The sequence below is a fragment of the Osmerus eperlanus genome, chromosome 25, assembly GCF_963692335.1.
Source record: "Osmerus eperlanus chromosome 25, fOsmEpe2.1, whole genome shotgun sequence".
In the NCBI taxonomy this organism is placed as follows: domain Eukaryota; kingdom Metazoa; phylum Chordata; class Actinopteri; order Osmeriformes; family Osmeridae; genus Osmerus; species Osmerus eperlanus.
Window position 1 is genome coordinate 8,237,296 of NC_085042.1, and position 25,983 is coordinate 8,263,278.

General features: G+C 48.8%; 3 protein-coding genes across 7 annotated transcripts in view; 1 reads left to right on the top strand and 2 right to left on the bottom strand.

Annotated features, from left to right (window-relative positions):
- Positions 1-13,321, bottom strand: part of ttc28 (tetratricopeptide repeat domain 28) — an 89,879-nt gene extending 76,558 nt beyond the window's left edge. The window contains 2 exon segments of the mRNA XM_062452151.1: positions 10,929-11,225; positions 12,857-13,321. Coding sequence (XP_062308135.1) covers positions 10,929-11,225; positions 12,857-12,886 — 327 coding nt within the window. The 5' untranslated portion in view covers positions 12,887-13,321.
- A 1,571-nt stretch (positions 13,322-14,892) lies between these two features.
- On the top strand, positions 14,893-18,286 carry LOC134012179 (L-serine dehydratase/L-threonine deaminase-like). Of its 2 annotated transcripts, none has more exons than XM_062451914.1 (8): positions 14,893-15,013; positions 15,387-15,555; positions 15,909-15,948; positions 16,140-16,279; positions 16,934-17,025; positions 17,419-17,646; positions 17,776-17,900; positions 18,015-18,286. In XM_062451914.1, exons 2-8 carry the CDS (start codon positions 15,403-15,405, stop codon positions 18,209-18,211), a joined length of 975 nt encoding a protein of 324 aa, XP_062307898.1. In that variant the 5' UTR covers positions 14,893-15,013; positions 15,387-15,402; the 3' UTR covers positions 18,212-18,286. The 2 variants fall into 2 exon arrangements, with proteins under 2 accessions (XP_062307898.1, XP_062307899.1); XM_062451915.1 differs by having other exon boundaries at positions 14,950-15,013; positions 15,390-15,555.
- A 2,311-nt stretch (positions 18,287-20,597) lies between these two features.
- LOC134012116 (probable E3 ubiquitin-protein ligase HECTD4) overlaps positions 20,598-25,983 on the bottom strand; it is a 38,599-nt gene continuing 33,213 nt past the window's right edge. For all 4 annotated transcript variants that reach the window (XM_062451779.1, XM_062451777.1, XM_062451778.1 and 1 more), the window contains 8 exons: positions 25,814-25,933; positions 25,491-25,646; positions 25,107-25,210; positions 24,753-24,974; positions 24,395-24,561; positions 24,104-24,299; positions 23,360-23,582; positions 20,598-22,697 (listed from right to left, as the gene is read on the bottom strand). In XM_062451779.1, the coding sequence (XP_062307763.1) occupies positions 22,561-22,697; positions 23,360-23,582; positions 24,104-24,299; positions 24,395-24,561; positions 24,753-24,974; positions 25,107-25,210; positions 25,491-25,646; positions 25,814-25,933 (1,325 nt within the window). In that variant the 3' untranslated portion in view covers positions 20,598-22,560. The remainder of the gene's footprint in view (positions 22,698-23,359; positions 23,583-24,103; positions 24,300-24,394; positions 24,562-24,752; positions 24,975-25,106; positions 25,211-25,490; positions 25,647-25,813; positions 25,934-25,983) is intronic.

Here is a 25,983-nt window from a genome sequence, read left to right on the forward strand (position 1 = left end):
GGGGGCAGGCAGACTTGACACCTGTGCAGAGAATAAAGCATGGTCTAAAACGACAGCAGTAAGCCCTTTCTAACAGGCCGTCCTCGGGATCTGCCCGAACAGAAATGCCTCAGAGAGGTCCTCGTCAGCGAGGCCCCGTCCACGCGCGTCCCCACGGGCGCCCGCGCGGAGAGTGCACGCCACCTCAGCACGCGTCCCTAAGCGGACGGGAAGACTGCGTCACTAAGCAGTCTGGAAGGAGACCAGAGAGGTAAACAACACAAAGCCCTGCAGTACGGGAACAACCTTGAAACATCCTCACCGTTCTCTTCCCACACTGCCGACTTCATGAGGCCTTCGCTGCGGGCTGAAGGACTCGGGCACTACATACAGAAACACTCCTGAATCCTTTGAGCTGACGTCCAGGCCAAATCGACGTTAAAGGCCATTGAAAGCACACTGTGTCAATACAATTAACTTCTAAAAGTATTGAATGGAGGATTCTTCGCTTTTCAAATGAAAAGCATCAACGGTATTTCACAGTTGTGGTCTCCTTATCATCCTGGGGGGGAACGATTCGTCCTTCGTCCAGAAGGACCTTCGGGACCTCTGTCTCTCTATCAGCCTCTCTAGTATCATCTCTCATTTTAATCAACGGTGCAATATCTCACCCCCTCACCTCCTCCACAAGAAGTGCTACCCTGTGAGTGACAGGAACATGATGTTGTATTCCCCCCAGTCCGCTTCCCTTCAGTCGCCCCCCCCCGAGGGGGGAGGCGAGGGGGGTGGGGGGGGGGTAGTGGTATTTGAGCCTGCCCTCTCACCCTCCACCCCCTCACCCTCTTATCCTCCATCCACACCCTTATCGGCAGCTTTGAACTCTCACCTCCTCCGCACAGAGCCAGCCTCTTTATTAGACTGCCACAGCCAATAAACCCACTTTATAAAAGAGAGGGGGGGGGCTGTCTTCCTCCGTGGCCCAGATAAGACAGGGGGAGAATTGCATCCCAACCAGCAAGACTGGAGGGGGGGGGGGGGGGGGGGGGGAGAGACTGGAGGAGGGGGGGGGGGAGAGAGACTGGAGGGGGGGTGGGGGGGAGAGAGACTGGAGGGGGGGGGGAGGGGAGAGAGATTGGAGGGGGGGTATCAGAATTTCAGCTGAGGGTTCGACAGAGGCTGTGTTCTATAGGGACTGTGTTCTATAGGAACAGTGTTCAATAGAGACTGTGTTCTATAGAAACTGTATTCTACAGAGACTGTGTTCTATAGAAACTTTGTTCTATAGAGACATTGTTCTATATGGACTGTGTTCTATAGAGACAGTGTTCTATAGAGACTGTGTTCTATAGAGACTGTGTTCTATATGGACTGTGTTCTATATGGACTGTGTTCTATAGAGACAGTGTTCTATAGAGACTGTGTTCTATAGGGACTGTGTAGAGACAGCCATCTATTCTAATAGGTTTCATTCTGTACCCAACCAAAAAAACACATCACTTCTGTTGACACAAGTGAGCAATAGAACAGCCAAGGTGTATCAACAATAATGAAGAGTGACTTGCGTTTTGTTTCCATTTCGCACTACCTCACGCGTCAACTACTATCCCTGTATATATTGGCAATGCATTAGGCTTAGGAGAAGCCCCTGAAACCTAAAGAAAGCCATGGGCGACTGACATGTACTGTAGATAAAGCGCCCGTGCTTGCTGTGGGTGTTCAGTAAGGCTGTGAGCGGTGTGTCCTGCAGCAGGCTGAGGGCCGCTCGTACAGGCAGTGTTAAACCCCCCTGCCTCCCTGCTCCGCACACCTAGATTATTTATGACCCAATCGTGTCAGAGTCCCTCGAGCTTGTTTATCCCCCTGAGTTCTTGAGTGTGTGTGGTGCGTGTGTGGGGTGTGTTGAGTGCACTGAGTGTGTGGAGTGTACGTGGTGTGTGGGTGCTGTGTGTGTGTGGTGCACGTGTGTGGCTACAAGAATGAACCTCCTCCATTAATTGTGCTTCAGAATAATATATGGCACCCAAAGGACTATCATGTTGTACAGTTACTGACAGCCACACACACACACACATGTTGCTGGGCTGAAGAGAAGAGAAGGAAGGAGTGGAGATTTGTGGAGTGGAGATTTTATTTAATTCAAATTCCACTTAGTACTGCTAGTTTATGTGTACCCTTAGTATAGATAGTCCACATATTTAAATTTTAGGTCCCTATATGTTGATTGCATGCACCTTCCTGCCAAAGCAAATTCCTTGTCTGTGCAAACTCTCATGGCGAATAAAACCCATTCTGATTCTGATTCTGAGAGAGTCTGTTAGCGCTTCTGTTAAACAATCTGCACCGACGGCAAGTGTTTCTCAGGCACGCAGGCCTGGTGTGAAACCCGAATACTGAAACAGCGAAACCTGGAGACATGAGTGTCTCTGCTTCCAGACCCGCTCCAGCAGCCAGAGATGGATGCAAATATGCAATTATGTGAAGCACAAAGATGAAATCGCCTGGAAGGAAGAAATAAAAAGAGTCTGCATGGTAAATAAACATGCCTTGGCTTAGGTTGAATGAGTAATTCATTCTATTTATGAGAGTCAAAGGAAAATGTGGATGTAATCAAAAGCATTCTGATCTGAGATGTATTTATATTTAAATATGTGCTGGTAATCCAGTGCAGATGAGTAAACAACTTGGAACATGAGGGTCTGCTACATTAAAAGGTAATATGCGAGAAACATGTTCAGATTATATGATGCGCAGTGGCTGAACCGACACAAATCAACAATTATGAGTATAATTCTACATAAAATGATTTTGGAGTGGTCTTGGCACGCCTCTGTTAAGAGAGTGGAATTGTGAACACACTGATATAGACAAGCAACATGGTCGGGTGTGCAAGGCCATACACACATCTACGCAGCACAGTTATACGCCTGCACACTATCTCTCTCTCACACACACACAGAGACAGACAGACATGCTGTGGATCACTGTGCATGAGTAGACACTCCACAGAAACTGTTCACATATTGGCCGGGTTTCCCAGATTCGTTAAGAAGCTCTTAACGCTAAGAGCGTTCTAGAGCATTCTAAGAACGCTCTAGAACGCTCCTAAGAAGCTCTTAGCGTTAAGAGCTTCTTAACGAATCTGGTAAACCCGGCCAATAACAGTAGGCAGCCTGCTCTTCTACAGACCAGCATTACAGAGCTTGGTCAAGTAAACACGGTCAAATGTAATAAGATAAACAACTGTTTATCAGCAGAGCGTTAACAGAGCACTTTTCAGCTGGTGTGTTTATCGATAAGGAACGTTCCACCGAGTCAGATTAGCCCAAAATAGCATGTTTCTGTTGCCTACAGTATATACACAGTGAACTTCCGAGCTTTGACCACTAACTTCCTCACCGGTGTCCTGTTTTCCCGCCGGCGTTGGACACGACGTTCTCAGGACCGTGGAGGCTTGGAGAGTCTCCTCGCAGGGTCAAGGGTCAAAGGGGTCGTTCTGGTTTCTAAAAAGTGACTTTGGTTGGGTGGGGTTTTCAGTGAAACACCGTAAACTGGACATTGTGTGTGTGTGAGGAACGGATCGCGGACGAGGCCAACAGGGAAGTTGCTTCTGAATTGTCACCGACGTGTCACAATGTGAAGTTACCACAGCGACAGCTTCAACATATCCTTCTTTGAGGGTCGTACGTTGGTCCAGGAGCAGTTCGATGCACAGAATATGTGATATGTTTAATATGTGAGCATAACATATTGCGTGGAGCCCTCTGTGGACACGGCTTGTAAAAAAGGGCTGTACAATCAAATTTGATTTGACCTTCTCTACATCCACCACCCCCTCTCAGATGTCTTGCACGGACCTCCGCTAGATCTCGGTTGAGGCAAGTCTTGGGCAGATGTCTGTATATTGCCGTTCAAACGTGAGTGGGACAGCTTTTCTAATAACCAGGATGAGGCCGTTAAATATATTTTTCTTAATGAAAAATGCAATTTGCTGTTGCAGTCTCCAGGGGGAGACTGCAAGTCTGTTTGCTGCCATCTGCAGTCAGAAACCATCCTCTTGTTGTCTTGACTCTCTCTCTCTCTCTCTCTCTCTCTCTCTCTCTCTCTCTCTCTCTCTCTCTCTCTCTCTCTCTCTCACTTACAGTCACCCTCTCTCCCTCTCCCTCTCCCTCCCTCTCTCTCTCTCTCCCACAGTCACACTCTCTCTTTCACAGTCACTCTCTCTCTTTCTCTCTCTCTCTCTACAAAACTCTACTATTTCTCCACAGCCGGAATGACGACACCTCAGATAGAACTACAGTAAGACTCACAGTTGTGATACCACAGTCGCATCTCTCTGTTGGAGGGGCTATACGTTATAATTAATATCACACCCTAATTATGTCCTCAGGATGGGCATTGTATCTAGCGCGTGTCAAACTAATTGCCTGACCACCTGAAAAATGAAAATGCCTTTGGTTGAGCACCAGAACCTGTCTCCATAACCATGAGATGCATTTGTCAGCCCCACACACACACACACACGCGCACACACACACACACACGCCACCTGCATTCCATGGTTTGTCAGCTAATATGTCTCCCGAGGCGTTTCCATTTGCTGTTGGTGTGGCTGGTGTTTTTTTTTTCCTATAAAACTCATTACGGAGAGAAGGAATTATAGGGAAGTATCTGGGTCCTGTACAGACACTCAAACAGCTAATTATAATAACTTGACACAAGTGAGTTATTTAGTTGCCTCTAAACAAAGGACGAGATCAGAGAAAGGCACTTAAGATGAATGGATTAGGCTGCAGGCTATTACACTGGGAGACGTCCCAACAGAAAAGGAAGATCCTTCTTTCATGCTGTTCTGCTTTCATACGGACGGCTCTTCATATTCCCACCCAGCCGCGATGGCCGCATCCATCTTTCAACGTCTGTGGTAGCACGTTGCTAAGCTGCTTATGAAGTAATGAATCACACATTTCAGTGCATAGGAGTTAACTCTAATTACTGTCGAATATTGACCTTAAATGCTGGGCTCGCAGTGAGAGAAGGTCACGCTTGAACTCAAGCATGATCGCGGCCCGGGTCTTAGTTTTATTTGAACGTAAGTGACACTTGGAAGTTTGCTTTAAATGAAATAATGACCTTCCACGCGTCATTTAACAACACGTTCAGAAACACCCTGGCTTCCAATGGCGCAGCTCTCCGGAGTGACGTCGACACTGACGGCCGTCTCAACTCACACGCTGTCGACAGGACTTAATCCTGGGTGTTATGAAGGACATCTTTAAGGGTGAGAGAGTCAAGAGAGTTGAGAATTTGAATGCTTTGAGCACACACTCTCTCTCTCTCTCTCCCCCTCCCCCTCTCTCTCTGTCTCTCTCTCCCCTCTCTCTCTCTCTCTCGTCTACCTCATCCTTTCTCTGTCCAATAAAACATGAAAGTTCCCCTATTAACGACTTAAAGGAAGAGTCTCTGCTCACATGTCCAGAGAAGGTGACCTGCCACCTGGAAAAGGAATTAGCTGCACATTCACCCCCCCCCCCACCCCTCCCCTGGTCTCAGTAAACAGCTCTGCAGTACGAGAAGGGCTGGATAAACCTGGTTAAGAAACACCGCAGTAACCGTTGTTGTTGATTGGACAGCACCAGTAGCTCAGTAAACACAAATCCATGCTGTCCAGGCCCAACAGGACATCATCAGGGTGACATCTCCAGCTGAGCCTCATACTGCTGCTCTCCCCTGGACGGCCCGACGTTCCAGCCAATCACAGCAGGAGGTCAGGAGAGAGGCCAGCCTCATATGTCCGCTCCTGTTACATCATCTGACACCAGGCTCCTGGTGGGCGTGGACACGCCCCCGAACCGTCAAACACCACTGGTTTTATTTCGTTCAGCGTCGACCTTAAGTCCCGGTTTTCCAGCGTAAGTACCTCTATCTCTCACACACGGTGATGTAACCAGTCTGGGCGCTGACGACAAAAGCAGACAGGGATGTTGCAGAGGTATAGGAAGAGGAGGAGGAGGAGGGGGAGGGGAGGAGGGGGGGAGGAGGAGGGGGGAGAAGTGATAGGAAGTCGTCGCCTACACACTAGGCTGATAAAACACAGCAGGATGGAAGAGCCCAGATTTAAAACGCAACAAGGAAGTTCCAGTCAATCTTCCAGCCGCCCGTCACACAGTCATATGTTGATGTAGCTGATATACGCCAGTCATGAGGTCGTTGATCACGTGAGGCTTCCATCTTGCATCCATCATCTACAGGGCTGATGTAGCTTTGGAAGACTTGAAATTGCAGGCTTGGTGTGTGGTTGCAGTTTCAACTCGCCAACGACACCCACGACAAGATTATTCTAATACCGGTTAACGTACACATCCAGCAGGACTGAGGCCTCCACTTCCCCAGGGAACAGCCAAGCTGGCTGTTCCTGTCGTTCCACACTGTTTCCAGACAGATAATTCCAGGTTTGTGCCCACTAGCGCCAGCCTTCCTGTAATTACATGTTATTCATTTGATTTGTTCATTAGTTCAATCCTTGGCTGGGTAGAGCCTAACTGGGACCCTCTTATTAGTGGTTCATGACTCTCTCTTTCTCTCTCTCTCTCTCTCTCTCTCTCTCTCTCTCTCTCTCTCTCTCTCTCTCTCTCTCTCTCTCTCTCTCTCTCTCTCTCTCTCTCTCTCTCTCTCTTTCTCTCTCTCTCTCTCTCTCACTATCCCTCTCTCTCTTTTTGTCTGTCTTTCGCTCTCTCTCTCTATCTCTCTCTCTCTCTCTCTCTCGCTCTCTCCATCTTTCTCTCTCATTCTTTTCTCTCTCTGCCCCTCCCTCTCTCTCTCCCTCTCTCTCCCTCTCTCCCCCACTCCCTCTTTTCGTCTCTTTCCCTCTCTCTCTCCCTCTATGTATGCTGGGTTCTGGAGCAAGCCTGGGCTGGAACCGAGGGGTGAGGGGGTGGAGGGGCGGGTGGGGGGAGAGGGGGGTTAGAGGGGGTAGAGCTTGGGGGGAGACCTTGTTCCAAATCCTACTCTGGCACTGGCACAGGAAGCCAACATCCACTCTGGGAGAAAGACAGGAAATGACATCACGGTCTGACTTCCTTTTCATCCACAAAGAAGATTGGAAGCTTCCATTCGGATTTGTATTCACCATGAAGGCACTGTGTGTGTTAGGAACCACTGGGAGGAGCCACAAACAACCACAAATACAAAACCTTCTAAGTTCTCTGTCTTTGTTCGTACCTGGAGGATAATTGGTTTCGCACCAATACATACAAAACAGAAACAGATACAAGACTATAAAACAAAATACAAAAAGCCTACTTAGGGCACATCAAACGAAGAACAGTAGTCCCAAGTTGACGCTTGTAATCGTGGAGTTACATGACAAAGTAAAGAGCTCAAGTAAAAACACCACACCGGAGCGACAAGCTCCTCGACGCTCCACAGAATCAAACGCCCGAAGCCCGCAACATGTGACCTACCTACTGCTCCAGCTCTGTCCCAGTTTCCCCGGAGAAGAGAGACTGGAATAGAGAGAGACTGGAGTAGGTCAACGCGGAGGGGGGAGATAAATCTTTCAGTGTGGGAGGAGAGGCAGGGAGCCACAGAGCCTGGCCCCGACATCTCAGGTCCTGGTCTTTATTCTTGTCACACGCGGAGATCAGATGAGAGCTGGTTTAACACGCTGTCACATCAGGACAGCTGGATTACACACAGGTGGGTCTGTCTCACATGAAAGCAGAGCGGAGTTTGAGATGGGTGAGGGTTGAGAATTGAAGGGTGAGGGATGATTGGGTGAGGGGTGATGGTGGGTGAGAGGAGAGGGTGAGTGGGTGAGGGGTGAGCCTAAACCCAGCTCCGCCCCCCCCCCCAAGCCCCCCCCCCCAGCGTGAGGGACAGGTGAACCAACACACACAGGAGGACAGCTACTGTTACCACTGTAAGTTAAGGTAGGACAGAGTGGCAGCTCGTCACTGTGGACGGCAGCCCCGCCCGGCAGCTCCGCCAGCCTGAGGAGATTAAACAAACCCTGACAAGAGGATCCGTATCTAAGATGCTGAGGGAAGGATCCCCTGACACAGACCTGCCAGTCCCCCCCAGACTCCCCCCACATCCCTCCTCTTCTGCCAGACTCACCTGTTCGCTCCTGGTCTTAGCCAGCCTCCCCCTGCCTCCCCTTCCTGACCTGCCTCCCCCTGCCTCCCCCAGCCTCCCCTTCCTGACCAGCCTCCCCTGCCTCCCCCAGCCTCCCCTTCCTGACCAGCCTCCCCCTAGCCTCCCCCCAGCCTCCCTTGCCTCCCCTTCCTCCCCTTCCTCCCCCCAGCCTGCCCCCTCCTCCGCCCTCCTCCCCCAGCCTCCCCAGCCTCCCCCCAGCCTCCCCTTCCTCCCCCAGCCTTGCCCCTCCTCACCCAGCCTCCCCCCCAGCCTCCCCCAGCCTCCCCGGGGGCTGTGCTCCCAAGCTAGCGAGCAGCAGTAGGGTTGAGAACACGTGAGCAGGCTGCTGTTGGTTTAACCTGTCACTGCAGCCTCTGAGGGCTGAGCTGGAGAGCAGATGGAGGAGAGGAGCGGGCAGGAGGCCAGATGTATCACCTGAGACACTCACACACACACACATACACTCTCACACACACACACACGCACTCTCTCATACTTACACACACTCTCACACACACACACACACACACACACACGCACTCTCTCATGCTCACACACACTCACACACACACACTCTCACATACACATATGCATGCATACACACACACACACACTCTCACACTGGTGACAACATCACATGGATAATGGGTCAGTGAGTACACAACACTCCTTCACATCTTAAGATGTGGTGTTTACCTTTATAACTATACAAAACATAGCTCAGTCTAAAACTGCAAGCAAGTGTTTGTGTGTGTGGATGTGCCTTGATTTCATTGCCAAGAAGTAAAGCCTTTTCTCAATCTCTCAGTCCACAAATCCACACGAGCATCCAGATCCTCCCAGTCGTGTTGTGCTTGTCAGACAGTCGACAGCTCGTTCAGCGCTCGTGTTGGCCTCGCCTCACACAGAGACTGGAGCCTCAAGCTGTCTGGGGTCATTACTGCACAGTTACTCTCTCCTTTACAGATAGAGAAAAAGACACATATAGCAACAAAGAGAGAGAAAGAGAGAGAGAAATACACAAAAGGACGGCGAGAGAAGCTGACAGGCAGAAAGAGGAAGAGAGCTAGGAGAGAGAGACACACAAAGAGAAAGAGAGAGAGAGCAAGAGAGAGAGAGAGTGTGTGTGTGAGTGAGTGACTGAGTGAGAGAGGAGAAGAGAGACAGCAGGAGAGAGAGAGAGAGAGAGAGAGAGAGAGAGAGAGAGAGAGAGAGAGAGAGAGAGAGAGAGAGAGAGAGAGAGAGAGAGAGAGAGAGAGAGAGAGAGAGAGAGAGAGACTTCCAGAGGCTGAGTTGACAGATTAGACAGAAGTTACTCTGCTCTCCCAGGCAACCGTTGCCGGGGTCTTCAGTAGGGGGGGGGGGAGTGGGTGGACGGGGGGGCTGCCTGGCAGAGCGTGGGGAACCACAGCCCGTCCTGTCAGTGTCTGACAGCCCCATCCAGAGCAGTGCTCATGGGGAGGGATGATTGATGATAAATATGTACTCACACAGGATCTAAATACCTGCACGGTCCACTGCGTTAATCCCACCCCCTCCCACTTCCTCCTCCCCCCTCCTCCTCCCTCCTCCCCCCTCCTCCCCCCTCCCTCCTCCTCTCCTTCATCAAACATCCTGGCTTTGGAGATGGGATTGGATGTAAGGGACTGTGTCTGAGACGAACAATGCCCGATGGCTGGTTTAATAGTCCCAACAGGTGATGTGGAGACAGCGCTTAGGAAACAATCCACTCCTCATCAACACTCCTCTAGAGATCTGTATTTTACTGATAACAGACCATCTTGAAAAGATGAAGAGATTGGAAATCATTTTCACCCAACCGAATCATTGTGTTTGCAAGTGCGCTAAGATAAAGGTTGGGCTTCTTTGCCGTATTTCCACAAGCGACTTGATTTATTTTTCTTCTTTCTATTCTCTACTAAAATTAAATATTGATTGCTACTTGGTGATCCATGACAGGCATAGCACTGTATGACTGACATCACACTTGACGACATCACACTTGACAGCAACACCTAGTAATTCCGGGCTTAAAACCTAGAATATCTAGTTGACAGTTACTCAAGCAGTTCTTGCAGTGAAAGCTTTATATATAATGGATGTCAGTATCTTACATGACCATCAATTCACCAAAATAACAGTGCGGATGCCAATAGGCTAGACTCCCCCATGGTCTGCTACACAGCAGGCGGTTTGACAAGACTGCCCTCTAGTGGTAACACAGGAAGGTGTAGAGATTCAACTGGTACAAGATAGCTATTACAATCATGAACAGGAAAAAGACCAATCGCAAACAAATGCTCTTTGTACATTGAGACAAGAGACACACTTGTGCACTGTGGAAGCAGAGAGGCTAACCGGCGAATCAAAATAATAGTGTTGATCAAATGTTTCATACGTTAAGACCGGAAACGAAGTAGGCTTGGATTAGCCTGGCCGTCACCTAATCAGGGATCACAAAGAGTTCATTGTACTGGCGTATCAAGGGGAGAAAGGAAAGCGATTTTGGCAAAGACTGTTGGCTACAACAGGCAGACATCCTCGGTTTCTGCAGACGTATTAAACAGACGTTTCAGCTGGACTGGGATTAGCCTTATTTACAATCCACAAACCACATGAGATGCTGTAATATTATGAAAATGTTTACGGTTATCACCAGAACCTGTGTGAAATCTATAAGAGCCGAGCCCGAGGTGTTTATCCAGAGTGTGCCTGCCTCAGCCTGCTCCCTCTCTGCCTGTGCGCTCGCTCTCCTGCGTGGGTCCTGGCTGTTCCCTGTCTCCTAGGTGTCAGGTGTGCTGTGCAGATCAGCTTACCTTGGGCCACTTGGGGTTGAGCGAGCGGGCTGTGGAGGCGTCGTCCAGCGCGGCCTGGTGGCGTCCCAGCTTGAGGAGGGCGGCAGAGCGGTTGCTGTAGAGGATGCAGTTCTGCGGGTCGGCCCGCAGGGCATCGCTGTAGAGGCTCACGGCTCCCTGGAAGTCCCCTCGCTGGCACGCCTCGTGGCTCTGGCGGACCTTGTCCATGAACTCGGCCTTGCTGAGCCCACCACCCGGCCCCTCCTCCGGCACGCGGCGCTGGGCTCGGCCCACCGTGCGAGAGCCGAAGATCGAAAACTGGGGGGAAAGAGCAGGTTTCATCGGTTAGGACAAGGACAGGGTGCCCAAGGTTTGGATCCGGCCGTGGCCCTTTGCTACATGTCTGCCCCTCTCTCTCTCTCTCACTCTCTCTCTCTTCTACTCTCTCTCTGTTCCTACCTCCCCCCCCCCTCTCTCTCTCTCTCTCTCTCTCTCTCTTTCCCTCTTTCTCTCGCTCTCTCTCGCTGCCTTTCCTGTCACACTTCAATTAAACCACTCAATAAAGCATGACAAATGCCCCCTCGAAAGATATCTTTAAAAACAAGGACATATTTTTACATAGGTAAATGATGACTAAATGTATTCCAGGATTAAAGCAGTAGACTTCATGAGTGAATGGCCAGTGAGGACGTTTTGGGTCGGTTGACCAGAGCTGGCTACGTTGTGTTATGTGTCAAAGTTTCCAGACTTCCATCTAAGACCGGGCTGGATGAGTCTGTCTGGTCATCTCAGATGAACAGGCCCAGTCCGCTGTGGTCCAACACCTCCACAGAACCCAGACTGGAGCAGGGCTAAGCTAACATGACACTACAGGTGATTTAGTCCTACTTTCAACATGACACTTGACGCTGCAGGAACCTGCTTCCTTGTGACATTAGAGATTGGTTAGGATCTAACGGGACACGAACCGAGGGGCGATCCCAAACTGAGATGTAGTTTGATGAAGGAGGAGGGAGTGGAGGGTGGGTATATCTCTGTGTGTTTACCAGTGTATTAGTGTTGAGAGCTTTCGGATGAGGGAGCTATCTGGTGACATGATAGATGAGGGTAACAACAAGCCCTCCACTGCGCTGTAAACCTCACCTAACGACCTAACGACCTAACGACGGGATGGTAAGTAACATGTAAATGTGTTGCAGCATGCTATCCACTGTGTAAAATGACCTGTTTGTTTTGGTGTGGCACAGGGGCAGGAGGGGTGGAGAGAGAGGAAAAGAAACCGATAACATGTCCTGAGTCTCTATTGTATTGCGGTAGTGGTCTTGTAGACAATAACAAGAGGAAAAACAGAGGCCCACACGCATGCCTATATACACATTCATACAACGTGCCAACAGCAGGTATAGATTCACAAGCATAATTAGGGGTGTGAAAGTCTTTAAACTGGATCCTGGTGAGGTTTTCTGAAACATCCTCTGAAAGTCGTAAGCTTTTCACAACACTAAATCCTTAGATGTAAGTTCTAAAACACAACGGAGGTGTTTACAAACATACTGCGAAAAAGTGGCCAAGCTACATAAACCCCAAAAATGTGACTTATATCACCGTTATAGTGTAGCGCACACTGTACTTATAGTTACTTGGAACTATTTAGAGATCAGTGTTGTCGTATGAAGCCATTAAATTCAGTCAATAAATATCTAAACACATCCGGCTTTCAATAACAAAGATAGCCAACCGCTACTTCAGTATGCACGACTGGAAAATCGATAGAAAGTTTACGAGACTACGATGCTCTGCAACGTAACAGTAGGAGATATTCTGTGGTCAGTCGAAGAAAAGAAATGACATGTTCTTCAATTTACATCTTATTTTAAATAAATAGTTGACTATATTGGATGAAGTGATCATAAAATATGGAGGATCGTGTTAGTTCGTGATGTATTTACCTTTTCCTTTAAAGTCGCTTGCCTCTCCATCCTGTCTGTGTTGTATGCTACTCGGTTTTTGAAACGGGCTCTTTCATCCCGTTATAGACCAGCTTCATGGACACAGTCTAGTTTTAAACTCAAAAGTCTTCGACTCTTTCCAAAAAACGGTGTTGATCAACTGCACGAGTGTCTACAAACGGTATCAAACGCAAGATCATATGTGGTTTGTGTGCGTTGCACAAAGTTTTCTCAAGCACAGTGCGCCATATTGTCAGTCTTTTTCCTTTTTTTTTCCTCTCTTTCTCCAGTTGCCATAGCGGATTTCTACAGTCTGTAGCCTACTCTACAGAGACCGTATCTCAGGTTCCCATGCCTTAACCTAGTAGCCTATAGTCCAACCCATTGGACCCGAATAAAGTCAAAATCGCCTAAAGTGATTTCGTATCGGATATTATTAGGCTGAGCAAACTAAGTACTGGTTCCGTCCAGTGAGGAGATGTCAAAGCTTTGGGGTGCAGCCAAACACAAATGGAATTGTGTAGTAAATAATATTAGGCTTTTACTACATTCAGTGATAATAGCTGAATTCAAGTACCCTAATCGTTTGACATCTACCGTGAAAAAAAGGGTAACAAGTTGTTTAATAATATAATGAATGCTAACACCAGGCACAGGTGATCGATCAGTTGTGGCTGTATCGTTTAGTGTTGAGGAACTTTTTCCCCCTGCAGACGGAGATCACCTTTTCTGAATTTTACGTCAGTAGACCTATTAACCAGCAACTCTGTGGGCCAACATAAAATAAAACAGTACAGCATAGTAGACATAAAACGAGCATGTAGGTAGGTTGTCAGCAAACATTTTTGGTGAACTATCCCTTTAGAGTAGATTTCGTTCCACGTCTTCTCTTTTTGTTTAATTCGTATTTTGGCCACAAGAGGACGCTGTCTACCCTTTTGAACTCCTAAAGTAGTTTGCTGATGAGAAACGCTTATTGTTCTGTTGTCAGTAACTAACATCAGTTTACCGCCATCTAAAGTGATTCAGGAAAAAAACTAATTGCAAGGATCTGCATAAAGCCCTATTGTAACAAACTGACTCGGCATATACGGGTTTGTTCTGTAGGCTAACAAAAATTCAACTAATATCCCACAATTGTATTCTGAGTTTGTGAGTGTGTCTAACTGTTTACAGAACAACGGTGATGCACTGTCTGGATCAGCGGTTAAACTCTACCGACAGAGCGCGTTAGATACCAGCGCGCAAAGCAGCAACCAGCAACGTCTTCAGTGACCTTTTCTGGGACCCGAAGGCGGATATGTCAGGTTTAAGTCGTCAATCCGGATCTATCGAGTTCGAGCAGTCAACATGACAGTTGCCTGACATTAGGATACTCGTCTGCCATTGGCACCATTGAACCCGTCCACTTTTGGTAGTAGCCTATCGGATCCAAAATAGTACCGACTCTTTTGGTAATCCCCCGGTGTGCTATAGCCTACACCGGCCTCTTCAGCTGAAACCGTCACAGTAGAGAACCTCGTGTATAATTGGCTGGTACATTCATTTTGAGATATAACGTCCGCTATGACCCATATTAGAAAATATGCTGTGTCTCACAAGTTTTTAATGAGTCACCCAAACAATAATTTAAAATGTCAAATCACAACAACAATGCTAACAAAAGCAAGACTATGGACATTTAGTATTTATATTTCAACAAAATTCGACTAACGTAATTAAGAGTTTTAAGGTTTTTTATTTTGTTTGCTAAACTTTTATTGATCGTATTTGTTAAAAAGTAAAGTAGATACTTAAGTGTTCTTCTTTCTTCTGCCTTTAAATTATACGCTGCTCTGACAAAAGGATCTGGGTCGACCATTAGACCAGACTATCTCCGTTTCTGTTATGTAATACACTGTAACAGTGATAAACGGTCAGACTGAAATTCCTTATTCGGTGACAGATGCGACACCAGCTCTCATCCTCCACCTGTCAGGCGTGGTCTGAAGACAGAGGAGTTCCCAACGCTGATTGGTTGAGGAGGTGGATTCCCAGTGACAAGCCCACGAGAGCAGGTATATAATGATTCAAGATGTTGTCTAGAGAAAAGGCACATTTTTAACTGACTATTCGACTTACGAACCTCTTTATTGCTATTTCTACAAACCGGATCTGGTAAGATTGAATTTCAAGACACTTTATACAATTATATCTCAGATTAAATAATTTACACTTCAGTTATTATACTGGCTGTGAACTTTTTTTTCCTGAAGTAGCGGTTTGCTATGTGGTGTTAAAGTGTATGAGCATATATGTATGTAATGTAAGCTACTGTAATAAAAATGTAAATGCTACTAACTTGTTACAGTAGTACATAGCACACTGCAGTAGTTAAACAAGTGTCACCAGACAGTAATAGTTGTTATCAGCAATCCGTGGACCAGCAGTTAATCAGCAGTGTCACATACCATGTTCATCACCAGTGAGAGTTGACGTGAAAGCTGGTTGTTAATGTGAAGGTTGACGGGTGTGTCTTGGTCGTGTCCAGTAGAGACGACAGAGAGATGAAGACCCAGGAGACCCTCCACGTAGCCACCCCAGCCAGGGAGAGCCTGCCCCTCACCAAGCTGGCCGGCACCTCTGTCTACCTGAAGCTGGACTCCTCCCAGCCCACCGGCTCCTTCAAGATCCGGGGCATCGGACACCTTTGCAAGACCGTGAGTGTCAACGCTACTCGATAAGTTCCTTCAGGCTCTGTTTGTACGGACTGGAGGGGGGGGTGGAGGGGGTGGGGGGGATATATATCAAGTAAAATGGCCCGGGGATGTGATTTGGCTAGTCAGTTGTCCTAGGGCACTCGGCAGTTATGGGCCACGAGGGAGGGGGTGAGAGGAAAGGGGGGGTTCTATGCGGCACTGTGTGTTCCGACTGGTACCAGTTCAGACCAGTTTGAGGAAGTCTGGCTGTGTTGGCATGGCAATCTGGTGGCATGGGTTTGTTTCTGTAGTGCCCAGTGCCCGTGGAGTGGGGGACTTGAGTGAGTCATGTGCTTCTTTGCTTTGTCTTGCAGTGGGCTGAAAGAGGTTGCGAGAGATTCGTCTGTTGTTCAGGTGAGCAACCAATCAGAGTCTTCGGATTTGATAACAGCCACAGTACATGCAATGAGGATGTTACGTAACCTAAGAAAAATATGTAAAAATGTGTAAAAACATCATTTCAAGCATGATTGTCACGGTTGTGTTAGGGCTCTACATGCGACTTTGGATGTTTTGTGACGTTTCTTTAACTCCTCATCACACAGGTGGAAACGCTGGAATGGCAGCGGCCTATTCCGCCCGGAAACTCGGAGTCCCCGCCACCGTCGTGGTCCCCAGTGTCACCCCCAACGCCACGGTGGACAGGCTGAAGGACGAGGGCGCTAACGTCATCATCCATGGCAAGGTAGGGAGTCAGGTGGCTGAGCGGTTAGGGAATCGGGCTATTAATCAGAAGGTTGTTGGTTCATGCCAAATGACGTTGTGTCCTTGGGCAAGGCACTTCACCCTACTTGCCTCGGGGGAATGTCCCTGTACTTACTGTAAGTCGCTCTGGATAAGAGCGTCTGCTAAATGACTAAATGTAAATGTCAGAGGTCCACTCCACAGATACTGTATTAGGACAGCAGTTCGCCATTAAACGATACAATACCAAGTGCATTACCTAACACTTCAGAGTAGATAATACACAAGAGAGGGTACGTCAGGTTGATCAATGTTTATGAGTCAGGGAGCATTAACCCTTGTGTTATCTTCGGGTCATTCTGACCCATCAGTCATTGTGACCCACCGTTGTATTGCGACAAATTTACCGCATACAAAGACAAAGTGAAGCATTTTCTTTTAACAGCTAGGCTGTCTCAGACCCCCCACATTGCAAAGGTTAAAAGAAAATTATTTTAATTTGTTTTTGTATTGGGTAAAATTGGGTAAACACAACGATGGTTCGTTATGAACCTTTGGGTCATGTGACCCGAAGGCAGCACGAGGGTTAACAGTGAACATGAGTATCTGAAACTGCTTGTTTTTTTAATAACAATGATTTATGTGCCCTTCCCAGGCGCTGAATGAGAGTATTGAGTATGGACAGCAACTAGTGGCAAATAACCCTGCCTGGATCTTCATCTCTCCCTTCGACGACCCTTTAATCTGGTGAGTGGTTTAATCTGCCCTGATCATCACCGCCTCTCTGATAGCGTGTTGTGAAGGAGATAACATAGCCGAGATAGCGAGATTTGAGACTTGTGTAAATTGCTTCCAGAGATCACAATATGTACCAGCACGTGTTTATGGTTTGTGTCCCAACCGGTCTATAATTAGACACATATCAGCTCAACACTGTAGTGTGCGTGAGGTGTGTGTGTTTTTTATCAGAGCTGTTGTAAAAGATTGTTTTTACAGCACATTGAGTCCTGGTTTTTGGTGAAATAATTCATGGCAATAAAATAGATTCACAGCGATTACGTTTTGCATTCTGGCTTCTTGAAAACTCACTTGCTGTGTGTTCGTGTGTGTGTGTGTGTGTGTGTGTGTGTGTGTGTGCAGGGAGGGTCACACTTCCCTGGTGGAGGAGTTGGAGTCACAGCTGCAGGTGAAGCCGGGGGCGGTGGTGCTCTCCGTGGGGGGCGGGGGTCTCCTGAACGGGGTGGTGGAAGGTCTGCGTCGCGCTGGCTGGGAAGATGTCCCCATCGTCGCCATGGAGACCGTGGGCGCGCACAGCCTCAACGCTGCCATGAAGGCCGGGAAGCTGGTCACCCTGCCCGAGATCACCAGGTACGGATGTCGCTAGAGATGCTCGGTCTCCGTGAAGGTTTTTGATCTCGCTCTCGGACGTCCAACAGACGTACTTAAGTGACGTGTTTTAATAATAATAATCATATTTTGTTGCTTTTTGCTCTGCAGTATCGCCACGACGTTGGGCCTCACGAGAGTGTCGGCGCAGACCCTGAAACTCGTCGGCGAGCACAAAGTGTTCTCCGAGCTAGTGACAGACCAGGAGGCCGTGAAAGCTGTCGAACGCTTCGTCGGTGAGTGTCCCCACGTACATCCCTCCACCTTCTCCCTAGAGTCTCCCAGGTGAGACCGCGAAAAAATTTCTCAGAGTCTGAACACTCGCTTCTTCTCTCTTCCCCCGTCCTCAGATGACGAGAAGATCCTGGTGGAACCGGCGTGCGGCGCGGCCCTGGCGGCCGTGTACTGCGACATCGTCGGTCGCCTGCAGAAGGAGGGCAAGCTGGCGAAGGATCTGGGGCCTGTGGTGGTCGTGGTGTGCGGAGGCAACAACATAAGCATCGAGCAGCTATGGAGGCTCAAGAAACAGCTGGGAATGTCTTCCTAGGCGATGGCCCCGACCAGAGCGACCTCATGCTTCACTATTTCAAACCGACACTCCATTCCGCTCTCGCGCCGGTGCTCTCACACAGCCAGGCCCAGCTACGCGCTGTCTGTGTGAGGGTCAACGACAGCAACGACGAACCCCAAATCATTCCAGACTTCACCCGCATGCGCCTGGACTTGTGGCTGTCTCGCGGACTCATTGAAGGACTGACTGGATGAGGATTGTTTGACCCCTTGGCCTGATCGAGGGATTGATCTGTCTAAATGTATATACTGCTCTGGCAGTGGTTGTAGTTTTTTGAAAATGATATCCTCTTGAATCATTATGGTCTAGGTAGAAACCATATAGAGGTATATAATTATTTGTTGGCATGTTCTATGTTGATGTAAAATACTATTTTAGCACTTTCTTCATCCGCTTTTGTACTGTATTTAAGATGAATAAATTATATTTCTTTTCCTGAATGTGCTGTCTGGAGAGCCAACTATCTTCTTCCACCCATCCCCACCAGATGCACAGTACAGTAAAATAACAGTGGACACACTCTGAGCACATTGTCCTGTTTTTCAAACAGTAAAATACTACAAAACCAAATCCAGAAGATATTGGTGATGGATATTTAGAGAATCTGTCATGTTCTGTATCCAAGTTATACCATTCCACACTATACCATGTGGACTGCTGTTGGTTTGATCACATTCAGCCTCAGCTGAGGGTAACTTGATCTGGTAACAGGCTGTTAATGAAGAACTGGATACAGTGTTTTCATGCTGAGTACCAGTGAGTACTTTCACCATAAATAGAGAGCGCAGTACGCCATCAAGAGAATGTCTTCAACTAAACCTGCAAGCTAATCATTGTCATTACAAAGACACATCATTACACATTGCTAGTAGTTGGTTCAGATCCCTTAACCCTTGTGTTATCTTCGGGTCATTCTGACCCATCATTCATTGTGACCCACCGTCGTATTGCGACAAATTTACCTCATACAAAAATAAAGTGAAGCATTCCCCCCAACCGTTGGGCTGTCTCAGACCCCCCACATTGCAAAGGTTAAAAGAAAATTATTTGTATTTGTTTTGGGTAAAATTGGGTAAACACAACAATGATTTGCTTTGGGTCATGTGACCCGAATGCAGCACAAGGGTTAAACGATTACATTTAGAAGGTCATTCAACCATAAATCAGTTATTTAACCAGTGAAAGATTCTCCATTCGGGGTGTTTCGAAATGAGGCTGAATTAAAATATAATTGACCTCATGATTAACGTTTCGGATGACAGCAGATAAATTGAGGGTTCAACTAATTTTCATCTCTATCAGTTCAGTGCCAATTTCATAGGACATAGTAATTATGGCAAACCCTGTCTCCCTACTGTTCTAAATAATCTTCTGATCTGTGACATTGTAAGTGTCCCTGCCTGAGCTGTCATCTGATAAAAAGACAACCATTGAGCCATTCTTAGCTTTTATGGCACCATAACTCCGAAAATTCACATATGAATGATAACCGGTATCGACCCCATTTACAGTAAAGGACTGCTCAAACCAAAAGTGTTGCACATGTGTTTTAACCTTCAAACCCCTGAGTTTCCCTTGAGTTATCTACAGTGTGAGATTGAGACAGGTCAACAACTTGCCTCATTTCACAAATCCTATTCTGCGTCTGAGCAAGAGGTACAAAGTCATGTCAATAGGTCAGAATGAGGGTGACTTTGGAAGATGTAAACAATTCCTGTTTTTTAAAAGCTCGACCGTGTGATTGGCTGGTTTTCGAGGGCTGCGACCCGTGTCGGTGTCCTCATTGGTCATTAAAAGGGAGGCCGGTGAGGAGTCCCCCCGTTTCAAGACACCCAACTCCAAAGAGCCCGGGGCCAAAACATGACCAGGATGCATCACACGTCTGGTCCTCACAAGTCCGGTAAAAATGCAGTCTGGACCTGCTGTAAATATATATATATATAACACGCAAAGGAAGGTGAAGTATGTGGGGAGGGGGTGTGTGGGGAGTGTGTGTGTGTGTGCGTGCGTGTGGAGGGAAGGTGGCAAGGGCTGAAATCCAGTTGAAACTGGTCAGAGCCAGCCAGGGCTGCTCTGTTAGGTGTCTGGTTAAACATTCCTGTCAGCTGTGACGCAACACGTATAGAAGACGAGGCCTTACATAAAAATCATGTCTGAGAGGAGAGGAATAACAGGCTTTCACAATCGTCAGAAAACCCAGACTCACGTAGCTTTTCTCTTAAGTGATGCCTGTAGCTGAACTTCTATTTATTTCTAAGACAGATTACTTTAAACGCTGCTCGGGCGAGAAGTCATCATGGAAGATGTCATCGCGTGGAGGGAAAGCAAAGGAGACACTAAAATCCACACACTCGCTTCAAGCTTCCATCAAGACATTGTTTTTTAATTGTGACACAGAAATCATAAACGCCATCCGATTCTTTACTTCTGTATAATCCATTTTTAGATATCTGTGTTAAGTTTCCGATGTGCAGAAGTAAGACAAAGTTAAGTTAATGCAACCATAAATAATTGTCATAAATATCAAGTAAATGTACATCACACATTTTCTCATTTACTCCTCTGTACGGATATGTCCTTTTTATGATCTGGGCTCTTTCCTTAGAGGTATGAATGGAGTGGGGAGAGCGTCCATATTAGCAGCGGTAAAACCCTTCAAAAGAACCAAACCCAAACTAAATTGGCAAGCAATTCAACCATCTTAAATATTTCAGTAGCTTCCGTTGTGTTCTTCAAGTTCCCATCCAAGTAAAATACTTTTTCACTCGTACAAGAAAATATGTTTCACCATGAGGAGAGACAAGAGTCAGCTGAGTTACTGGTCACTTCAAATTTAGTAAAAAATAAAAACAACCTCAACAAACAGGATATCCAGTTGAGAATATCACAGTTATTGTGTTTCGTCATACTTTTCTTGGAAGAGTAGTGCAGAAGAAATGCAAAGAAAACGAATCGGGAGAAATGAATCAGCAATTAAAAAAAAAGGACAAAAAGAAAAATGCCAAGAAATATAACAATGACCTATTTACATATTTTTTTTGTAGAGTCTTTGCACAGCTATAACATTTTGGTTATGGGTAAAATAGACGAAAGGTACTGCTGACTTCCTGCTCTGACAGGAAGTCAGCAGAAGGCAGAACTAAAGTGAATCCGCTCTCCGAGGTGAATGTTGACAGGTGTGAATGTGGAGGGGTAGAGGGGGCGTAGCACATTCAGTAGCAGAAGCACTCAAGCTGAGCAGCTAGGGGGGGGACACATATCCCTCCCATTGCACGAAAGAAACACAGGTTTCGCAACCCAAACATATGAGCACAGCAGATCTGGCAACCCAATACGTCCCAAACCTGGCAACCAGGAAGAACTAGTCAGAGCTTCAAGTCAACCTCACCTTCCCATGCCGCCACAGCCGCTAGGAAACTTAAATAAAACTCAACTTTAAACTTTACTCAATAGATTAATATGACTTTTTACATGACTCACATACCCTCTTTATCGACTTGAATAAAATATATTCACTGTTTATATATATAGGCAGATAAGTTAGGTTTGTCCGAAAGCAGTCTTCACAGGCAGTAACTACATGACGTCCTCCGCAGCGCTTGTTCATGTGGTTTGCTGCTGAGAGCAGCTCAGGCCAGGCCCAGGCCTCGTCTTGTCCCTGGAGGACATCACCCAGGCCTCGTCCTGTCCCTGGAGGACATCACGTGAAGGGGAGTACTGAGGGATGCCAGTCCCCATGTAGGCTGCCCGTCCCTGGGAGGGAAGAGGCAGGAAGAGGAGGCTTGTTCCAGGGCCTCCCTTGACAGAGAGAGGGAGGGAGAAGGAGGGAGGGATCAAGCCTGCTGGAAGGGGGGATGTAGGTGAGAAAGGGGGGAACATGGAGGTGAAGAAGGATGAAGAGTTTCCTCTCCAGACTATGTGCCCTGTCACCCCCCCCCACCACCACCTCTGTCAGTAATGACGTTACTCCAGGACTCAGTGCAACCAGAACAGACATCGTCGTCAGTGTCAAGGCAAGTGAGGATCTGACCTCTGACCTCCCCTGAATAAAATCAAGTGAAACGCACTCCTGAACAAAATGTCTCAAACCTCTCGCAATGTTATTTAAATATTGAAGTGCAAATACAATGAGGAGGGGGGGGGGGGAGGAGAGACAGAAAACAAGCAGCATCAAACTATAAAAACAGGGTAGAAACCCTTCTTCAGTGTGGTTCTGACAGAGCGTGGGTGTGGTCGTAGGGGAACTTGGACTACATGATGAGTGGGGGGGGGGGGGGTGTTAGCTGTTAAGTCACACGGAGGTGTTGTTTCCGACGGCGACGCCCCTAGCCGCTGAGCGGGTCCTCTCGGTAGTGGATGGCGTAGCGTAGCTTGTCCAACATGGCGTCCAGGGAGGAGTACTGGGGAAGCTTAACCATGAACATGCAGGTCTCCACCCGAATGTAGCGTGAGTCTGGAGATCCTGTCCACGCAAGCACATGGAGGAGAAGAAACACAAGTTAGAGCCCAGAAACCGGATTTGGCTCACTTTCACTCTAATGAATGAGTCTAGGCAGTTTAAAAACACCCTGTCGGGGTGAGGTAACGTCTCGCTGAGGTAATAGCGCTGGATGTACGCACGTCATCTCTTATCTGGAGTGCTTTTGGAAGCTATTCAGATGTTCTGTCAAGGCTGAGTGGGATTAGCAGCTGGATTACAGGTAAAACCTTCAACATGAGAACTTTTAATCTGCTCTCCCCGCGGGATCACATCTGCCTTTACAGCCCAGCGGAGGATAAGGCCCCTCGCCTCGGGAAGGGAACACGATCGGGTTCACGGCTTCCTCTGAACCAAACCGCTCAGTACTGGAACTCGCTCGTTTCAAACTGTTTGGACTAATTTACAGACACAATAAAGGGCCGGGGAGACCCAAAAATAGAAACGAGGATGTTCAAAGTCTGGCTGGGGCAGAGACACTATGAGCCTGGATGATAATCACTATCAGAGATTCCTGTACCAACAGCCCAAAGAGGACATGGAGTAGATAACAGGGATAAGATGTCTGTCACACACACACACACACGCACAGACACACACATACAGAGACATGAATCGATGTTTTCGCCGTTTCCCTGTCCCAGTACCTGCGGCCCCATCCGGAGGGGCGATCTTCATGGGGTATGGGGGCACGTGGGCGGTGTCCGGCCCCCCGTCCTTGCAGGGGCAGGTAAAGGGGATGCGCTCCTGGTTGCAGGCGAACTTGATGAACTTGCAGAGCTCCTCCTGGGTGAAGGTCTCCAGCGCCGCCCAGAAGGACTCGATGTGCGGGTCGGTCTCCATGAGGCCCACCTGGTACATGGTGTGGGCCTGCGGGAGGAACACTCAGGTCACTGGATGAGCGGACATGGACTCAATATGACTTCACTTTTTTCTTTTTTTCTTTCAACAGATGGCTCCAAGTTTGTGGGTGGGTTGTTGGCATGTGGGCAAGAAGCGTACCTTTTTTATGTATTTGAATTCATATGTTAAAAGAATGTTTGTTGTTTAAAAAAAAATAAAAAATAAAGATAAAAATATATATATATGACTTCACCTACAGTATCGTACGTACAATACTAAGGAGCTACACTTCCTCCTGTATAAATCTACTACATGGCTCTGGATGAAAGTGCCTCCTAGAGGGAGAGAGGCCAGGTGTGTGTCTACCGGAATGGCTGAGCGGTTAGGGAATCGGGCTATTAATCAGTTGCCGGTTTGATTCCCGGCCGTGCCTAATGACGTTGTGTCCTTGGGCAAGGCACTTCACCCTACTTGCCTCGGGGGGGAATGTCCCTGTACTTACTGTAAGTCGCTCTGGATATGAGCGTCTGCTAAATGACTAAATGTACCTTGAGGAACTCCAGGTTGATGGAGGGCAGGCCGCAGGTGCGTAGCTCCGCCTCCAGGGGGCTGAGCATGGTGAGGAGCTGCAGGGGGATGACGGAGGCCAGCCCCGCCCGCACCGCCCTGGTGCACTCCTGGTTCTCCAGCTCCCGCAGGCGCAGCGCCCTCACCGCCCGGGCGTACACGTCCTTGTTCTCCCAGCTGGACACACACACACACACACACACCGTGTGAAGTGGGGAAGGGGGGTCTGGGGGTGGAGGGGGGTCTGGGGGTGGAGGGCAGTCTGGGGGTACCTGACACAGAGGTGGCGCCCCCCCTGGCACAGCTCCACCTCGTCCCCGGTCATGGTGACGTAGGTGAAGGTGCAGCAGGGCCGGCTGGGCGAGTCGGGGCTCTCCCCAGAGTGCTGCTGGGACGAGATCTCCGCACACAGCGCCTCCAGCTCCGCCTCCTCGCTCACCTGAGGGGTCAGAGGTCACACAGGGGGTCAGAGGGCATGCAGGAGGTCAGAGGGCACGCAGGAGGTCAGAGGGCACCAGGAGGGTGGGGGAGGGAGAGAGCGAGGGGGAGAGAGAGAAAGAGGGCTCTTAACGTGATCCCTCCTCCAACTAAATATACACACGTCTATCCGTCTGTGTGTGTGTGTCTCACATTCTCAAACTTCTTGACGTAGTTATAGGTGAGCAGGTCAGCTTCCTGCAGGTCCAGGTCAGGGTCCAGGGGCTCGGCCACCAGACCCTTCCAGAAGGAGGTCAGGAGGTCCAGGGGCAGGGGCACGTCTGCCCGGATGGCGATGCCCAGCAATTGGCCGAAGAAGTGCAGCAGCTGCTCCTCGGCGTAGCTGATTGGACAAGGGGTCAGGATGTACTTCCCCTAGGAGAACGCAAAAACTGGTGTCATCCACGCGAATCGTTGAGGACAGCTCGGTTTGTCTAGGTTCACGAAATGGAGGTGGAGTCCAAATGATGCCGGGAAGAGTTCTGTCGGTGGAGCCCGGGCACGTACCTTGTTCCGATTGGTTGCGGCGCTGGGGCAGGGCAGCAGCAGGGAGAGGGCGGAGCTCTGCAGCTCCTTACACACCTGCCACAGGAAGTGTCTGAAGGAGCCACCTGCGGAGAACCAGAGGAAGAAGCACAGATTAGCAGGTGACTTCCTGGACGCCAGCGTGGAGCGTGTAGTGGCTTGAGGTGAGAGGAGGAGGGCTGGAGGTGAGAGGAGGAGGAGGGCTGGAGGTGAGAGGAGGAGGAGGGCTGGAGGTGAGAGGAGGAGGAGGGCTGGAGGTGAGAGGAGGAGGAGGGCTGGAGGTGAGAGGAGGAGGAGGGCTGGAGGTGAGAGGAGGAGGAGGGCTGGAGGTGAGAGGAGGAGGAGGGCTGGAGGCTGCAGACTGACTGGTGCCGTGGACCTCCTCCCCGGTGAAGCGGATGTTGAAGGCGTAGGTGGGGTCTCCCCCGCTGGCCAGCTTCACACACAGCTGGGAGGAGGGGACGCAGGAGAGCTGGCGTGCTGCCTGGCAGAAGTAGGTGTTCTCTGGGGTGCGGATCTCCCCTGGGAAACACACACACAGAGACAGAAACACACACACACACAGAAACACACACACAGATAGAAACACACACAGAAACAGACATCATTAACAAGGCTGGCCTTGGGGGGGTTGTTGGCGTGGGCAGTGTTGGGGGTGTGGCCTCGGCTCCCAGCTTCGGGCAGCTCACCTCCCACCATCTCCAGAGGGTCCAGGGTGATCTCAGGGGCGGCGTGGTCCACTGTGCGCTGCACCGTGGCGTTCAGAACCCGGTTCATCACCGTCACCTTGGTGTCATAGAAGACCAGACCTGGGGAGGGAGGGGAGGAGGGGGAGAGGAGGGTGGAGAGGTGAGATGGA